The sequence below is a fragment of the Notothenia rossii genome, assembly GCF_949606895.1.
Source record: "Notothenia rossii genome assembly, chromosome: 10".
Lineage (NCBI taxonomy): Eukaryota > Metazoa > Chordata > Actinopteri > Perciformes > Nototheniidae > Notothenia > Notothenia rossii.
Genome location: NC_136908.1, coordinates 30,886,954 through 30,899,570, shown reverse-complemented (window position 1 = coordinate 30,899,570; position 12,617 = coordinate 30,886,954). Strand labels below are relative to the sequence as shown.

The 12,617-nt window shown below is 44.0% G+C and overlaps 1 protein-coding gene across 6 annotated transcripts in view; it reads left to right on the top strand.

The window, feature by feature from the left end:
* gabbr1b (gamma-aminobutyric acid (GABA) B receptor, 1b) overlaps window positions 1-12,617 on the top strand; it is a 332,077-nt gene that overhangs the window by 116,835 nt on the left and 202,625 nt on the right. For all 6 annotated transcript variants that reach the window (XR_013803364.1, XM_079655114.1, XM_079655113.1 and 3 more), the window contains 2 exons: window positions 9,144-9,329; window positions 9,705-9,722. Coding sequence is in view for 5 of the 6 variants with exons in the window: in XM_079655114.1 (XP_079511240.1) it covers window positions 9,144-9,329; window positions 9,705-9,722 (204 nt within the window). In the remaining variant the exon portion in view is untranslated. The remainder of the gene's footprint in view (window positions 1-9,143; window positions 9,330-9,704; window positions 9,723-12,617) is intronic.

Here is a 12,617-nt window from a genome sequence, read left to right as displayed (position 1 = left end):
TTTTGGGGAGGTATTTTCTGTTTTAGAGTTTTACTCGCTACAGGGTGTACTTTGAGGGTTTTGACTCTGCACACCGTTTACATGCAGAAAAACCTTCATAACACACAAGGGGACGGGTAAGAACCGGAAAAGCATGACATGTGACCTTTAAAATCCCTCACTGAAATGTTTTCAAACATTAAAGGTGAGGTAGGTCATTTTGGAGAAACCAGCTCGAGTGCGCTAGAATTTGAAAATACACAGCCGGAAAAAATCCACTGAGTCCACTTCCTTACAGAGCCCCTCCTCCAACACACACGAACGCGCACATGACCAATGATAAGTTTGTGCACAGATGGAAGGCTGACAGGCAGGTAGGCCATCCAGTTATTTTAGCCGGGCCGGCTCAGATGATTGGTCGCGCTTTTTACAGTACTACGGCTTCCACAGGTGACTTTTTTTATGGATTTTTTGTCAAAGCACTTAAGATATTCATTGCTTATGGGAGGTTAAGAGAATTCCATGGAATATAACAAAAAGTGTATCTCGTGCCGGTTTCTCAAACTTAACTACCCCACCTTTAAACTACTATTTATTTAGTCTATTTTTTTATATGGAGAATCGTTAAATCTCCCTGGTATTGGTGTTGACTTTGTTTCTGGTATCTTGACATCCTTAGTCTACTTATTTATTGGATAATTAGTATTTCTGTATCATTATCATATTAAATAAAATGTAGGAAAAATTGGATTACAATATAATACATTTGTTACTTCAGTTCTTAAACTAAATAAGATACTTTTTACCACGCACAAATCATACAATATGTTGTAACCTTTTCAATGATTCATGATTCATGATTCATACCCTTTCATTGTGACTTTCATGAAATAAAGGTGTGGAAACAAAACTTTGAAATGGGGCAATGAAAATAAGTGGAAGGGAGGGGGCTGGGAAATAGTGTGTGTGTGTGTGTGTGTGTGTGTGTGTGTGTGTGTGTGTGTGTGTGTGTGTATGTGTGTGTGTGTGTGTGTGTGTGTGTGTGTGTGTGTGTGTGTGTGTGTGTGTGTGTGTGTGTGTGTGTGTGTGTGTGTGTGTGTGTGTGTGTGTGTGTGCGACATTCATCCACCAATCGACCCTCTCTTTGTTGAGCAGGTAAGACGTTAGTCAGTCTGTGGGCATGCAGCCTGAACACAGAGAAACAAACACCCTACACTGACTTACTGGATGTAACTGTCGGTCTGTTAATGAAATGAAGGCCGAATTCCAAACCGACCCCTACACCCTCCCCCTGCACGCTTCACTCAGTTTGTGTCGAGGGTCCGCCACATTGAGTGCTGATCCAAACAGCAAGTGGGGAGTGGGAGTTATTGAGGCCATTCTGATACCACCAGGCAGTGTTGGAAGAAGTACTCATCTTTTACTTCAGTAAAAGTACAAATACTATGGTCGTAAAATACTTCACTAACAGTAAAAGCCCTGGGGGCCTCATTTATAAAGGGATATACGCAAAAAAAAATGGCATATGGCAGTTTCTAAGCAATGTTTGCGATTTATAAAATACTAACTTGATGGGAAAACGTGCGGTCCTCCACGCAAACTCTAAAGGCCCAGATACACCGGCCCGAAATCGGCAGTAAATGGGAGTCAGGCCGAACATGAGCGTGGGCACGCCCTATTCGGAGTGGTGTGCGGCGCACCGTCGGGTCTTTTCTGCCGACCTGACGCCTTTTCTTGCCGATTCAACATGTTGAATCGGACAAAGTGATAAAACTGATTGGCTGTTCAGCTAGCGAATCAGTGCATGAGAAGCGTTAACGGAAGTGAGGGAGGTAAACAAATGATTTACTTCCTGCTCCTGTTCGTTCATGTTTTCAATGGACGAGAGTGAAAATGGAAAGAAAAACGCTATTTGTTTTTTGTTTATATCACGGAGTCTGTTCTTCTTCTCTGTCTTCCGGTTGTTCCGGTTGTTGCCTTTTTTGAATGATGAATACACACTACCGCCGCCTGCTGGTAAGGAGAATTATTGCCACTCACGCATGCGCAGTTCATACGTGCTCGGCTCGGATTTGCGGTGTGTTCCAGTGCGCAAATTCGGCAAATACGCAGGAGAGTCCGGCGACGCAACAGTCGGTGTCGGCGTCGGCGTCAGCGACTTCTCAGGTGACTGGCCGGTGTATCTGGGCCTTAACCCATGCGTACGTACTAAGCACAAAAACGGGAGAGACGAGAAACTGCGACACCGTTGGCAGAAGGAAGAATGGAGAGAAATATGTGGAAATAATACCATAAATAAAATGTTACCTCTCATCTATCATATATGAAGAATTCATTTTCAAACATTGATTAAAGCCAATCTTAAAATGACTTAACAAACGCCTGTTTGAGACTCCTGAGTGCACACAAAAACATAACTTGGAGAAATAAATAAATACGGATATGTTATTTAAAACCACCTCGAATATGTTGTGTTAATGTTATGAAATGTTTTCTCATAAATGATGCGGTAAGCAGGAGGACAGAATTACGTCTAAACTGACGCCGTTTTACATTTCTATAGGTTGTAGATACAAGCATGGTTTTATATATGTTTAATACATGTTTAATCGTGTTTTATGCCGTTTGCCAAGACTTGATAAGTCGCTCGTAAAACACACGAGGTATGGAAACTAAGAGCACCATATGTGGTAAATTGTACAGCTAATATAACACAACACATTAGTTGTATTTCCTTTAACTGGTGGATATAGAGTTGCTGCGGGGGGGGGGGGGGGGTTGAGATGCACAGGCTGCAGTGGAGACGCTGCGCACAGCTGATCGACAGCTGGGACACAAACCGCCAAATACAAAAACATAATTCAGATCCAGTCGTCATGACTCCACTCCGGAGGGATTCCCGATAATTTCTTACAGTTTCTCATCAAGGGGGTGTCTCCTGTCCTCGGTACAAACCCACTGCCTGAAGAAGGCTATATATCTTTTGTCATTAACCTTTTTCGGACCACTTATTTATTTATTTTGGTGGCGATCCGACCTCCATGCTGCTACTCTGGTTCAAACTGCATCCACCAAACAATATGATTTATCTCGACCTCCCCAAAATAACCCAAATCTGACACGGTGTGAGATGTTTTTTTTTTTGCTGTTCTGTCGTCATTTCCTGCGATCTTCTCCATATAGTCAGTCAAAATGAATGAATGAAAGGGCGTTTCTTTGACTATTTATAGGCAAACATGGGCGTTACGTGAAGCCCGCAAAAGCTGCACCGCATTTCGAGTCGGTTGTGATTTATAAAGGGAAACAGGCGTAGGAAGTGCCATACGCACTTTCCTCGCCGGTACGCAATGTTTGGTGAATCGGAAAGTGGCAGAAAATGTATGGACCTATTTTTCGGATTTTTACTACGTAAGCATCCTTCCCACGTCAATCCTACGCACGGCGTTATACATGAGGCCCCTGATTACAAAATGTGACTGAAGTCAAATTCTAAAAATATTATCATCAAAATGTTCTTCAAGTATCAAAAGTAAAAGTACTCTAAATGCAGAATGGATCTTTTCAGTATTTTATTATTATGGTTATTCAGCATATCATGTGTTTATTAGGTTGCACAAATACCAGCCTGTCAGGACATTGAGTCCACAGTAAAAAGGACCGGAGCTAGCGTTCGTTCCTGGGTGCGATGTGCATCCACCTCCCTGCAGCACATACTCTCCACAGCTTTATCAGGAAACCGTATTACATCTCTCTCCCCCCCCCCCCCCCTTCGCTGCTCTCTCTCTATCCCCTGCGGTACACGGCACCGTAAGACATAGTGTGGAGTTGCATTAGGTAACGCTGTGGTGGCTGTACTGCTCCAGCCGTCTCCTTTGTGTTTGTTTGTTTCCCCCTGTCTGTGTTGTTTGTGTGTGCGTGGTGGCTGTCAATCCTGGCTCCCGGCTCAACCTCCTCTCACCTGCTGCAATCAGCTGTGCACCCTCCCCGACTACACACCTGCTTTCCATCAAGCCATTTACAACGGCATATCAACGGAGGCTCCACAACCTTTCTCCGCCAGATCGTCAAATATCAGCCGTATCTCGCGTCTCTCCTCCGGTACACAGCACTGTAGTGTGGAGTTGCATTAGGTAACGCGAGATACGGCTGATACTTGCGCATTAGTTTCTGTTATGGATCAGTATCAACAGTCCTGCCATTAACGTTACTATATTATCAATGCTACGTTAGTTATAGCCTGATATATGATACCTAACTTCACAATGTTGTGATGTGACGTTAGCTACATTCTGTAGCTAACGCCGGTCACTCACCAAGATAGCTGCCCAGTTCTCCACTGGTTCTCCTCACACCACAGCTCAATTTCTCTCAGATGGCCGTTATTTCTTCTAATCCTTGGCTGCTCCTGGTCTCTTGGACGCCTAGCAGGCTCATGATTATAAGGTTGTGGTCCGTCATATGCATTTGAATATTCATGTTCAACTTCTTCTGTGTCTTCTGTGTCGAAACTAGCATTGGGATCCATGTTTATTAATACGTTACACCGGCCGCTCTCCCCCTTGTTTCCCCCATGTTACGTCACACGCGGGAGGTCACGTGCCGAGGCTTTTTTATGCGGAAGTGAACATGTCTTACAAAATTGACGCCAGATGTCACTGTAGTGTATATTTCTGTATATATTTTTTTGAAAAATCATTTTCCTACACATTTATTCACAGGTGTCTTTAACCTGGAAGTTGCTCTTTAAGAGAGTCATAGTTATTCAAGCAAATTTCGTCTAACCTCCTCTTGCAACAGAGTGCAATCTACTGATCACCATAACATCTAGAGGGGCGCTGTTTCACTCTTTGTAAAAATACTCAAAGAGAATGGGGGAAAGATGGGCCGGCAGAATAATTACCGAAACTAAACTAAGTGTTTTTTATTTATCAAAATTATAACTACAATCCAAAAAAACAGGGGAAGCCTGGCTTCCCTTGGCCTCCAGGAGAAAACGCCACTGAGTTCAAGGGATAATTCTCACCCACCTCTTGCTCTTGCCCTGCACTTGTATGTGCCAGTTGAGCTGGTTCTTCCACCAGCTCAACTCTGTCCCTCATCAAGAACGCAGGAGGCTGGCTGTATATCTGAACTCGCGCCCTCATCATTCTCTTCATCATCTTGCACTTGTTCTAAACTGCTGCTGATAGTGCTTGTAGCAGCGCTGCTCCCTTCTCTTCGTGTGGCCGGTCTTTTTTCTTCTTCGTGTGTGATTATTTGAAAGATAAGAACCACACAACTGCATTAGCGGCTGCTGTCGCGCTCTGTCGGCCGTCAGCGGAACTTAAATGGTGAAGTTAAACCATTTTTTCTTTTAAAGGGCCGGCCGGCCGGCCGTCAACGGCCCTTGACGACTGCCGTTCTGTGGTTCTCCAGATTCTACAGATGGCCAGTCCGCCCCTGCCGCCCAGTAGCACTCACCTCCATCATCATGAAGTGCTTTGAGCGGTTAGCCAAAACCTTCATCACCTCCTCCCTCCCTGACTCTCTGGACCCCCTGCAGTTTGCCTACAGAGCAAACAGCTCCACAGACGACACCATAGCCCTCACCATTCATACTGGCCTCTCACACCTAGACCAGAGGAACACTTATGTGACAATGCTGTTCATTGACGACAGTTCAGCCTTCAACACCATTGTGCCCTCCAAGCTGGTCATCAAGCTCAGAGACCTCTGGCTCAACAGCGCCCTCTGTGACTGGATCCTGAACTTCCTGATGGGCAGACCCCAGGCAGTGCGGGTGGAAAACATCACATCCTCCACCCTGTTCCTCAACACCGGAGCCCCTCAAGGCTGCGTGCACAGCCCTCTCCTCTACTCCCTGTTCACTCATGACTGCATGGCCACACACAGCTCCAACACCATCGTGAAGTTTGCTGACGACACGATCGTCATCGATAAGATCACATACGGCGACGAGACGGCGTACAGAGAGGAGGTCGAAAACCTGACATCTTGGTGCCAGGATAACAACCTCCATCTCAACGTCAGCACGAACGAAGGAGCTGAATGTGGATTACAGGAAGCAGCAGAGAGAGGGACACGCCCCCATTGCCATCAATGGGACTACGGTGGAGAGAGTCAGCAACTTCAGGTTCCTTGGTGTCCACATCACTGAGGCCCTAACATGGACTCTTCACACCACCACCATCACCAAAACAGCTCGACAGCGGCTCTTCTTCCTCTGCAGGCTGAGGAGGTTCAACATGGACTCCAGGATACTCTGCAACTTCTACAGGTGATCCATAGAGAGGATCCTGACCTTCTACAGGTGCACCAGAGAGAGGACCCTGACCTTCTACAGGTGCTCCATAGAGAGGATCCTGACCTTCTACAGGTGCACCATAGAGAGGACCCTGACCTTCTACGGGTGCACCATAGAGAGGATCCTGACCTTCTACAGGTGCACCATAGAGAGGATCCTGACCTTCTACAGGTGCTCCATAGAGAGGATCCTGACCTTCTACAGGTGCACCAGAGAGAGGACCCTGACCTTCTACAGGTGCTCCATAGAGAGGATCCTGACCTTCTACAGGTGCACCATAGAGAGGACCCTGACCTTCTACGGGTGCACCATAGAGAGGATCCTGACCTTCTACAGGTGCACCATAGAGAGCATTCTGACCTTCTACAGATGCACCATAGAGAGGATCCTGACCTTCTACAGGTGCACCATAGAGAGCATCCTGACCTTCTACAGGTGCACCATAGAGAGCATTCTGACCTTCTACAGATGCACCATAGAGAGGATCCTGACCTTCTACAGGTGCACCATAGAGAGGATCCTGACTGGCTGCATCACGGCCTGGTACGGCAGCTGCACCGCCCTCAATCGTAAGGCTTTACAGAGGGGGGCGAAAACTGCAGAGAACATCACCAAGACGGATTTGCCATCCATGGAGGACCTCTACTCCCAGCAGCTCAGGAATAAATCCCTCAGGATTATAAAGACCCCCATCACCCCAGCCACAAACTGTTCTGTCTGCTGCCGTCTGGCAGGCGATACCCATAGACTGTATATATAAATGGACGTAGTGTCCGTGACGTCACCCATAGGATTCTGCAGAGTTGCCGAGAAGCCCTTAGTAGGCGGAGTCGGCCACTAACGCTTGACAGCGACGACAGAGTCTAATCCTGCCTGCTCCAAATAAGGGCAAAGAGGCGGAGCCGAGGCGGGACCTGCTGCCTCCGAACTGGAAGTAAACAGAGCTAGCTCAGGCTAAGAAGCTAAGCTAACATGAAATACATGCATACCAAGTTACTGCTAACAGTGTAGTTCCCCTATAAACGTTACATTCATAATCAAATGAGACAATCTGCAAGAGAATTAGCTATATTTTGTTATTCTTCATGCTTGTCATTCACACGTTAAGAAAAGAAGTACCGATACATAGTAGAAAAATTGTGGCGATGTTCAGCTTAATAAGCCTTGTTCAACATTATTTATTTGGCTAATACTACAGCAGGCGAACCAAGTCTGCGTTTCGCTGCATTCCTTGATCTCCAGTTATAAAGACGGATTCCATCGCCCGGACCTAACGGAGCCGCAGTGGGCTAGCTCCGGGACGCCGGCTGGAGCTAGCCCCCTGCGGCTCCGTTAGCTCCGGCGGCCACCACTGGGATAATTGGGTCCCCTATTAACATTTGCTCCCGTTTAGCATTATGGGCGTCATAGCCATAGACTATAAAAGTCTTAGCCAAGGCTGAATCATAAACTAAAATGTATATGTATATATAAAGGGTTACGTCCTTAGCTGGCTAATAAGTAACAAGCTAAGCTACCAAGCACACAAACACCTGCGAACGGGATTAACATGTATAATATTATCATTTTAGACTTCTTGGAAGTTCTGTTAGTACATTCAAGCGCACAGCACGACATTTTAATTGTCTGGTATTTGTAACAATATTCCCTAAAAGGCACAATCATCACGAACACGGCTAAAGGGTCAAGTACAGTACTATGACTAACTAACGTTGTAGCCTCTATGGTTGTAGCCTAGCAGAGTGGACAAGTTGCTGTTAGCTGACAGTGAGGCATGTACATGTCCATTAAAGTGACCACACCCTAATGTATGCAAACACTGTAAGACCTTATATAAATAAAAGGATCGTGTTAGAAAACAATCACTCACAGATTCATAATCATGAAGGTGGAATCTAACTGTATCGATAATAATATTTATTGCATCCATGGGTAGAAACATGTTTTTTTCTGCTGTAAAGTTGGGCATTTTAACATGGGGGTCGATGGAAATTGCTCCTTTCTGCAGTCAGTCCCTAGCGGCCTATGTATGAACTGCAGTGTGTTGCACTTCCGTATTGGCGTCCTGGCTGTTCCCCAGAGTTTGCCGCTTGGCGATACCGCAGCATCCGGACTAAAACCACCAGACTCAGGGACAGTTTCATCCATAAGACTGTTAAACACCTGAACTGTTGAAACAACATCCACAATATTCATTTGGCTGCTACTTAAAAATGATTTATCTATTTACCTAATATATCATATTTCAATGACTTGCATAGACTCTTATTGCACTATTTCACTTTTTAAAACTAATTTTCTTCTTGTATTTACTATTTACTTGCACTATATTTTTCTGTTTATCTGTGTTATTGTGTTGCATTGTTGGAAAAGCCTGTGACCTAGGATTTTCATCGGCATAACTACTTTGTTCGTTTGACAAATAAAGAACATTGAAACCCTTAAACCTTGAGATGTAGTGGAGTAGAAATATGGAGGAGTTTTTAATTGAAATACTCAAGTAAAGTACAAAAACAATACAATTGAGTTACTCTCCACCACTGCCACCAGGCATGTTGTCTCCTGTCTCATGGTCACACCTCACACCGCTTGCATTAGGTACTTGTTATAAATACAGCTTTGATTGTTTTTTTGGTTGTTCACTGTTCAAGTTTTCCCTTTTAAAACTCGACTTCATTATGTCCTTCTGTTGCGCTACAATTCCCTCACTCCCTTTACCCTCTCCCTGTCTGCCTACCTAATATTTGACACCATGCACTCTTTCTTTAGTAAAGCCACTTTCACAGGGCAGCATTACACCACCACACTGACACAGAGTGTCCCTCTTGTATTAAAAAAAGTCTCCTGTGTCTCTCTGCAGTACTGATGTGTCCCCGGGTGTGGACAGCATTGGAAAATGGCCGGGTGTCCTCTTGGCCCCTGGGGCCCCCGGTGGAGGGGACCCTGCTGCACTACAGCTGTCTACCCTCCTTCATCCTCATGGGCAGAAACTCAACACAGTGCAACAAGATGGGCAAGTGGGACACGCCCAAACCTGTGTGTCACTGTGAGTCCACACTCATTCATATTTGAAGCTTTGTTTGCAATTTATTGACTAATTACCAGCTTTCTTAAATTGCACATGGGCCAGTTTCATTGACGTTTACATGTTTAACTTTTACTTGCTGACAGTCTTAACAAGTCATTTCAACAGTAGTAGTCTCTCTGTCCGGCATGTTAAAATGTCCCCTCAGTACACTCATTCTAAAGAGAAGAGCAGAAGGAGGCAGTGATGACTGGGACTTTTGGCTCTGTTGTATTTTTGCAGTGTTCAAATATTTTAAGATATATAATGTGTGTGTGTGTCCTGATTCTTCTTAGATATTCTAAGATAAGCTGTAAAACCAAACTCTGTTTTGTTTCATTTTTTCTGTTCCCAAAGATGATCGGCACTACAAAGGTAAGAAAATAAAAATCAATAAATGTTTCAAATACTTGTAATGCCACTGTTATCCAGCAGTGTGTCATGTGGTTGTGTAGGTGGTGAACGCTAGCAGCATGGTGCTAATTAGCTTCGGAATGCAGATTCATTTAGACAGCCGACAGACAACAAACAAGATCCCATCATTTTATTTTATTCTGCAGTTCTTAACATCTATCATACAATGCCAGGTCTTCAAAGCACTATAAAAGTTCTACAAATCATGTGACATTAAGTTACTTTGCCCCTGACACATGTAGGCTACGGGTATTCAAAGCAGCTTAATCAAATGACCCTTGTCCGTTATCTGCTAAAGAATCATTCATATATGAAGAATGCTTTTGTTACAGAATATGAAAGAATACAATGCATATTTATTCAACTTGTACCCTTTCTGAGCTATCCCTTGCAGCATCAGAAACACAAGCAGCCCACGCTGACCTATCACAGCTCCTGTTCTCTTCACATCAAACACCTGGCTGGGGTGTGGCATTTAGCAGCAAGAAATGGGTGTTCATACAAACCCATCTCATGTGATTAAGGTGATGAAGCATACTACTGATTAGTTGAAATGTATCAATAGTTCTTTTAAATCTAAACCCTTTCAGAGTGGTAGCACATGCAGGTTGAATGACATTATATAGCGTATACTAAACTCAACCGTTAAACTGAAACATGTTATATTGGTTAGCATTTTTTGGTCCGTCACTAAATTATACACGCTTGCCAGCTTATTTGTCTTCATAAGGTTTAAGGTTCCACTATTCCTTAAAGCCATGGTTTGAAATGTGTAGTTGGTGCTGTTGAGAAGTCGGTCCGTGACGAATGGTTAGCTCCAAACAATGAATGGGAGCTCAACTGTGTTCAGGTCCAACTTGAGGCTAAGTACTTACTAAAGGGTCCTTTTGACTTTTTTATCATTGTCTTTGTAGATGCAATGTGCATTGTTAAGGTACACTTAAACATAACATGACATTAAAGGTCCCATGTTATGCTTTTCTGGTTATTACCCGTCCCCTTGTGTGTTATGTAGCTTTTTTCTGCATGTAAACGGTCTGCAGTCACAAACCCTCAAAGTACACACTGTAGCGAGTAAAACTCTAACACAGAAAAGACCTGTCTATGCTGCCCCAGAACGCCTCGTTGGACATTTTTAGATTCTTCCTGGTAGCAAGTGACTTAACGATGACCCAAATGGACCAATCCGTGGAGCTCCTCACACACCAGGATCCCTTCGCGTCATTATCAAACGCAGTGGGGGCACCTTTAGCGTCGAGCATAGAGCTCCCTGAACGTTGGTAATAGACGAGTTGGGATCGCGGAGAAACACTCACCGTATCTTTTCACGCGTGTGTGCTCAGGCTGAGTTTCGCGTGTCTCACTGTCTCGCAGACCCCACGCAGCAACCAGGAAACTACACCAGTAATACAGCTCACACTGTCGGAGAATTGCACAATATAAATCTATTCTAGTGGACCTCAACAATGGAATTATGATCAGTAGAAATGGCCATGGGACCTTTTAAGCAGCAGCTCATAATGGATGTGACTAGACAGTACATATTAAAGAGTGGTGCAGGTATGAGTCCTTAACCCAGGAATTACCGCTTCCAGTTGCAGTTGTGTTTTTGTTTAGAAGCATGAAATAATGTCCTGAAGAGATTCTCAAGTTAGTTCCCCCCACTTGTGAATCTTCGAAGTTTCTATGTGTCGACCGAAAAAGCATGTTTATTACCATAAATGTGTGTTTGCCACAGAGCCTATTTTCTGAAATAAATCGTAATCCAATTGGGAATCATTACTTTTTGCAAGGTAGCCCTTCCAATGCTAACTTCTGGGTCGGCCTACAAAAATACATCACCACTGCACCTCTCTATATTACTACTAAAAGTGTCGGTATGGTGTGAAAAACAGATACGTGTCAAAAGCAGATAATAATCCTTGGACTCAGAGAATCAAACATTAAACTATGTTAAGTTTATTCTAGATTTTTCATTAGCCCAAATCTTATTGTGATATTGCTCTTCAGGCTGTTCTGTGAGATGCGCTCTGGCAGAAATAGTCAATGTACTTTAATTCATAAGGATACAACGTTGATTGTATGGATTGAACCTTGTCTGTCATACCAGATACTGTAGATGTATAAAAAGTGGAACATTAGCATTACATATATAAACCCTGCGCCTGGTACAGGAGACAACATGAACATAGGAAATGGAATGCACTCGGTTTATTATGAGCGATTCCAGACTGCTAGCAGCTGAGTCTCTGACTGACAGTCTGATCTCAAGGTGGCGACATTGTGCTGCCTATAACAGAGCTGTCTGCCTCCCAGATGAAGAGTGGGTGGCTGCTTTTAAACATAGCCTCCCAGCTCTTTGTTCAGAGAAGGTCATTAAGCCACTGTTGTGTGCAGTTGGTAATATCCTCTGAATAACTGAACAGCAAACAGCTGTGGGGGATAAGGCAGTTTCTGCTCTAAAAATAGGACTTCCTTTGTCTCGGTATAGCAATACTGATAACTGCAACACTGTTCAGATAGGATCATTTCACCCCTAAAACTATAAAACCTCATTCACCTTATGCTGTTCAGATTAGTACTAAAACCATCATGGCATTCATTTTTTAAGAATTTAACTTAAAATGGTGTTAAATATAATATTTTTTTCAGTTTTTTTATTGAATAAAAAGAAATGCTTGAGCAGATTCAAGGTGGATAAATAACATTCACACAGCATTTCTCTGACACCCCAGTGGAACCCACAGCATCTGAAGCTGATGGAGGGTGATTGCAGTCTCATGCTGAGGAGCTGTTTACTCCTCCTTTCTCAGCGTGAACACTTCTTGATTAGATTTTTCCGATAAGTTAAGAAAT